We start from the raw sequence: 5,951 nt of genomic DNA on the forward strand, positions 1-5,951 counted from the left end.
TTTTTTTTTTTTTTTTTCTAAAGTTTTTTTTTTTTTACAAGGTGTCCAATTCTTGACTAATCCTTAGGTCTGTGATCCGGCCCCTCTTCACACAGTCCGGTTAATCGCAGGATGTGCCTCCGACTGGCCAGGGTCCGAGCGCTCCCCACCTGATCTGACAAAGTGCCAAGCAAGCCAATCCAAGTTGCACCTTGCCTTCCGAGAATAATCCTTGCCTTCCAAGTTCCCACTTGCCTTCCAAGAATAAATCCTTGCCTTCCAAGAATAAATCCTTACCTTCCAAGAGCCCCATGTTTCGAACTCACAACCTCTACTCTGCCAGGTTTGACAGCGTCCGTCCTTTGCCAGTGGAGAAGTGCCCTGGGGGGCAAAATGAACTACAGGACAGACCTCTTGACATCACATCCGGTTGTCTTAGGTCAATAGTAACCTTAAATGAACTCAAAAGTTGTCACCCTATGTTCTAAGCTTGTAACCTAAAACGCATATTGAAAAGTTGATTGAGAAGCATTTGTTGCAGAACTGTCGAGTCAATCAAACATGAAGAAGAAAATATCATTGAGTTAGAGTAATGTTATGAAAGATGCGTTATGAAATAAAGGCATCATCGCTTCAAAAATGTACTACAGTAACTTGCGACCGGTTGCTTCGGACATAGAGGCCCAAACCCTATAATATCCTTGAACTATTAGTTCCATAGTTGAGTTGAATAGAAATCGCACATAAAATTATCTTCAAAACTCGTGTCGTTGAGAGTTATATTTAGTGTTTAATATCATCAATTTAAATTCTTTTATGATTAAATGATATGGTGTTACGAACACCCACCACAAAAAGGAAAAAAGAAGAAGAGAGAACCAATAACCTCCAAAATACAACTCAATTTTGTTAAAAAAAAAAAAAAAAATCACATACATTTACGCTTTCTAAACGTAAAGGTTTAATAACCAAATGGTCACTAAACTTTAAAAATCATCCAAGTCATCATTGAATTTTGCAAAATATTTATACGGGGTCACTGAACTTTAAAAATTATTTCATTCATCACTAAACTTTGAAAAAAAAATTCACAGGGTCATTGAATTTTGCAAATGGTTTCCCTCACTAAATTAGTGATTTCATGGGAAACTTTTTGCAAAGTTTAGTGATGAATTAGATGAGTGACCCTTTGAAAATATTTTGTAAAGTTCAGTGACCTCGTGAAAGCTTTTGCAAAGTTCAGTGATGACTTGGGTGATTTTTAAAATTTAGTAAATCCTGTGAAATTTTTTTGCTAGGTTCAATGACCATTTGGGTTATTAACTCGAAAGTAAACTTGAAAGTATAAAAGATGAACTAATATTCAACCATAAGGTTTCACTTCTTAGCACAGTTCAAGAGACTTGTATAACAACACGACAGGACAATATACTTCAAACAAATTACAATAATCTAAGAAACTTTGACATAAGTTATAAAAAAAAAAATAATAATAAATAAAAATTCTGTTTTTGACTCATTAAAGTGCATAGATTCCAACATAGAGGATTGCTAGCAATCCTTGGCAACATAAACTAGTAATAGTACCTAAATTGGTGTCAATGATGCTAAATAACTCTACTCTAATTTCAGTGGCAAGTATATATCACAAATGTTCCTACTCCAGTCCCTTGACACCTTCACATTTACCAATTGTTTGGAGTTAAGATTTTAAGTATGGGTTAAATGTTAGATTTGGTAACCTTCTTGTAACCTAATTCTACGCTTAACAAATAATAATACAAGTCGATCGATAGAATGGGATAGAAATAAATATACAAATTGATTCCCTGAAAGATTTGTTTTACCGCATCGAACCATGAGAAGAACAAGGTCGTCCCACCATGAATGTACAATATTTTATTAGCAAAAAAGAAACACATACGATCAAGACTTGTAAAGTTTTCCATTTAAGCCACACTTAAAGACATAATTGAATTTTGCTACTTGAACATAAAAATGGTATATAAGCGGTAATCCAAAATGATGTCGAGGGAAAAAATTGGATGCAAAAATTGACTGTACTTTAAACTGACAAATGGTATAATGTCATATAAATATTATGTAATCCCTTATATAAACTTTAATGTATATGTAATAAGGGCTGCAGTATACAAAGTACGCATCAATTTCTTTCAGATTCTTTGTTTCTTTAAATCCCAAACAGTGTATAATTTTTTTTTTCTCATTTATTGATGTTCTGTACATTCGATGTCAACAAAAAATTTCAAAATATTCTGGATGTCATAAGAATTATAACATGCTAAAAGAGTTGCAAAAAAATATCATATAAACTGAGGTGATATTAGTTGAATTCTACTAATAGAAGAAACATTACAAAGCCAGAAGATCTAACATTATTGCGAGTACGCTTTACAAACCAAAGCATGAGATCATCATGAGAGTGATATATAATAGATAACTACTTAAATTCATAGTTCCTTGCATAACATTTTGACTTAAGAAAAACACTACTAACATTATTGAGTCGAGCAATAGTAGTAGGAAGTCGACGAAATTGCTAAAAGTATAACTAGAACTAGAAGCACACATTCTTCCAAAACACATTAGATATAAGCATTTAGCCATTTTGTTGTGTCGATTTTGGGAGTGGGGTATTGGCAAATTTCCATGTGTGTCTTTCAAGAGCCTCGGTAGAACTTTTTGACCCTACCACTTCATTGATAGGAACTGCATCAGAAATCTCTTTCAAATCATCTTTGGTAAGCTTCACTTTCATCGAACCAATATTTTCGTGAAGATTTTTTATTTTGGTCGTACCTACAAATATTACAAGATTGATTGACATCTAATCACTAAAATCACAATAATTAATGAAATTAATATTATTAAAATATACATTTCAATCATCAGACATATAATTCCACTTTTCTAGTCATAAAAGAATGAAGTATGCTAAAGTGTTATCGAACTCTACCGTATTTAAACCAAGCTTCTTATATTAATGGGCTTACCAGGGATAGGTACAATATCATCTCCTTGATGAAGAACCCATGCGAGTGCAAGTTGAGCAGGAGTGCATCCATGCTTCTTAGCTAACTTCTCTATACGAAAATAAATAGTTTTGTTCTTATCAAAGTTTTCACCTGTAAACCTTGGATGATGTTCCTGATGGTATGAAAATAGGCAATCATTTAGCGAATATAAATTAGTAGAATGAAGAAACTACAAAATGATCTTGGATATTACACACCAATAAACTATTTGGAGGCACGCTTTCCACCACAGCCTTCCCGGCAAAAAACCCTCGACCGACCGGACTATATGGAACTATTCCGATCCCAAGTTCCCTAATCATCCATTCCAAAAAGAAATCCTATATGAGAACATACTTATTGAACAAGAAGGATAATGTTAAGAAGAAAAATTATACATACGATGAAGCATAGTAGTGGAAAGAAGATAAATTGGGGAATCGCAACACTAATAGGAAGTATGAAAAATACTTACTACACGAGGCGTTAGTTTAACTCATTAAAAATATCGAGAAGACAAGTACACCATGTGAACTATTTTGTTAAAAAAAAAGGAGCTGAACATTGCAACGTTAGTCCTAAAAGGAAACAATTGACATCAAGTACTTTATGTTGTGAAAAAATCAATTTGAAATTTAAACATCTGGTTTTATTCTCCCACTTCAATTGCAACTTGCCAGAATATTAAGATGTAATATTTGAACAATCAGGACTATAATAGAAATATCTGAAAAATAAGGAAACCTGCAAAGTGGAATTATTTCGTCTTCGATATCACGAGTCCAAAGAGAGTATTCCATTTGTAGAGCACTGATAGGATGAACAGCATGAGCCCTCCTTATTGTATCTGGACTAGCTTCAGATAATCCAACATATTTTATTTTGCCTTCACCGACTAGTTTTTTAAGTTCTCCCATCTATAAACAAAAACAATTTTATCAAGAAGATGTATCATTGTCACTGAAATGGAAAGCAGCTGAGACAAAAATGAGGTTAAAGGCCACCAATGAAAATGTCAATGCAAATATCAAATAAAGGTATATAAAAAACCCACAGTCTCTTCAATAGGCACATTGGTATCAATTCGATGTATGTAGTAGAGATCGATATAATCTACACCAAGACGCTTCAGACTAGCCTCACAACAAGAACGAGCATATTCTGGTGAACCTTTCGCTATAAGGTTAGAAGCTTTAATTTCTGCTACACCAAACTTTGTAGCTAACTCAACCTTTTCTCGAGGTAACTGCTTTAGTGCCTGCAGCATTGAAATGTCAAAGGTAAGTGATCAACAAAATGCTCATATATTACGGAAAATAACTTCAAGAATAATCTAAAGACCAATTTATATCACCCTTCCAACGAATAGCTTCTTAGAACTGATTTTACACTCGAAAAACCAATATTCCCAACCTATTTGAACAAATAAAACCCAAAGTTGGCTGCAAATACCAGCCTCGAAATTGTAGTTCCCTAACATCAAATTAAATGGTAGCAAATGAAAGAATTACAAAATGAGTAGTTGATCCTCTAACCATAAACATTGTGAGTTTTATAGTCGAAAGAAATTTGTGGGGGATGAGATTCAAAACTTCAATCTACCTCTGTTAAAATAAGCATCTTAGAGATTACCTTTCCCACCAAGTATTCATTGGCATTGTTCACACCATAAATATCTGATGTGTCGAAAAATGTAACGCCTTTACTAAATGCCTCTTTGATTATTGCAATTCCTTCCTCGTCAGGAACAGGAACATTGTAGCTTCCAGTTAGCCCCATACAACCATAACCTAACTTTGATACCTGTCATAAAAAATTACGAACCTGTTCAGCTTCCAAGTTGTAGGAACGAGGACATAGGTTATGAATCATCGAATATTGTTCCGAAATGAAATATAAGAATAAAGAATCAAATAAGAAAAGTTGAATACATAAATACCTCAAGTCCTTGAGTTCCGAGTTTCACTCGCGGCATTGCAACTTGTTCAGCCATTGCTAATTACTTTCTTCTACTGAGTTGAAGATCCTACAACCTTCGCTTGAATATATATAGGAGAAGGAAAGGAATACTCTGTATGGAAGACGTAAAGGATTACCTCATGTTCTGTATGGAAGACGTAAAGGATTACCTCATGTTCAGGCTCCATGTCAGCAATTCTGTGTCGTTCTGGGATTTGGTTCAAACCTAAAACGGTGCAGCTAACTCGTCATTGTATATGTACGTTTTTTGACTCCGAAATATAAAGGATAAACCCACAACCGACATGCAGAAGACTCGACCGATTCTATATTTTAATAATTATTTAATAGTACTGTGTTTGACTAAAAGAAATTCTAGGAAGAATTAAAATGAGATCCTCAAGGATCTTTTTTATAATTAAAATATAGAAATTCAACTTAGATTTTGTTTGATTGTAAATATTTTTTATGAAAAATATATTTTTTTATTCAAATTCCTACTTTTATGCTATTTGATTGCCTTTTTTATGAATAACATTTTCTTGCTTTTAGTCACATAACCTTATTTTCCTCAAAATCTAGGAAAATATTTTTTGGAGAGTAGGTTTTTATTTTTTAGGAAATTCACTTTTTTCTTTATCTCCTCATCTACCCACCAATAAAAAATGGACAAGTATAATACTTTTATGTTAAAAATTAAATCAATTAAACACATTTAATTGACAATTTTCATGCAAATAAATTTTAGATAATTGAATTACTTAACATTTATTTTTTTCTAAACAAATATCATAATTGCAATCAAACGCAATTTAAAAGCAAAAATCTTGTCATATAGACTGACTTCTATATCAGGTCCAGCAAGATAGGAATCAAGCCCAACAATATTCGATTTCATCTATGCCTTTTAGATTGAATTTGCAAAATAGATTAGGATAATTTATTATTATTATTATTATTATATAAGTATGAATTTGC

General features: G+C 32.9%; 1 protein-coding gene across 1 annotated transcript; it reads right to left on the reverse strand.

Annotated features, from left to right (window-relative positions):
* Positions 1–2,301: 2,301 nt before the first annotated feature.
* LOC111377483 (perakine reductase-like) lies at positions 2,302–5,043 on the reverse strand. The gene is made up of 7 exons (XM_023000589.1): positions 4,954–5,043; positions 4,647–4,817; positions 4,069–4,272; positions 3,759–3,931; positions 3,233–3,329; positions 2,994–3,147; positions 2,302–2,799 (listed from the first exon to the last, which is right to left on the reverse strand). Exons 1-7 carry the CDS (start codon positions 5,005–5,007, stop codon positions 2,600–2,602), a joined length of 1,053 nt encoding a protein of 350 aa, XP_022856357.1. The 5' UTR covers positions 5,008–5,043; the 3' UTR covers positions 2,302–2,599.
* Between the last annotated feature and the right edge of the window lie 908 nt (positions 5,044–5,951).

This window comes from Olea europaea, unplaced genomic scaffold (assembly GCF_002742605.1).
Source record: "Olea europaea var. sylvestris unplaced genomic scaffold, O_europaea_v1 scaffold1661, whole genome shotgun sequence".
Classification (NCBI taxonomy): domain Eukaryota; kingdom Viridiplantae; phylum Streptophyta; class Magnoliopsida; order Lamiales; family Oleaceae; genus Olea; species Olea europaea.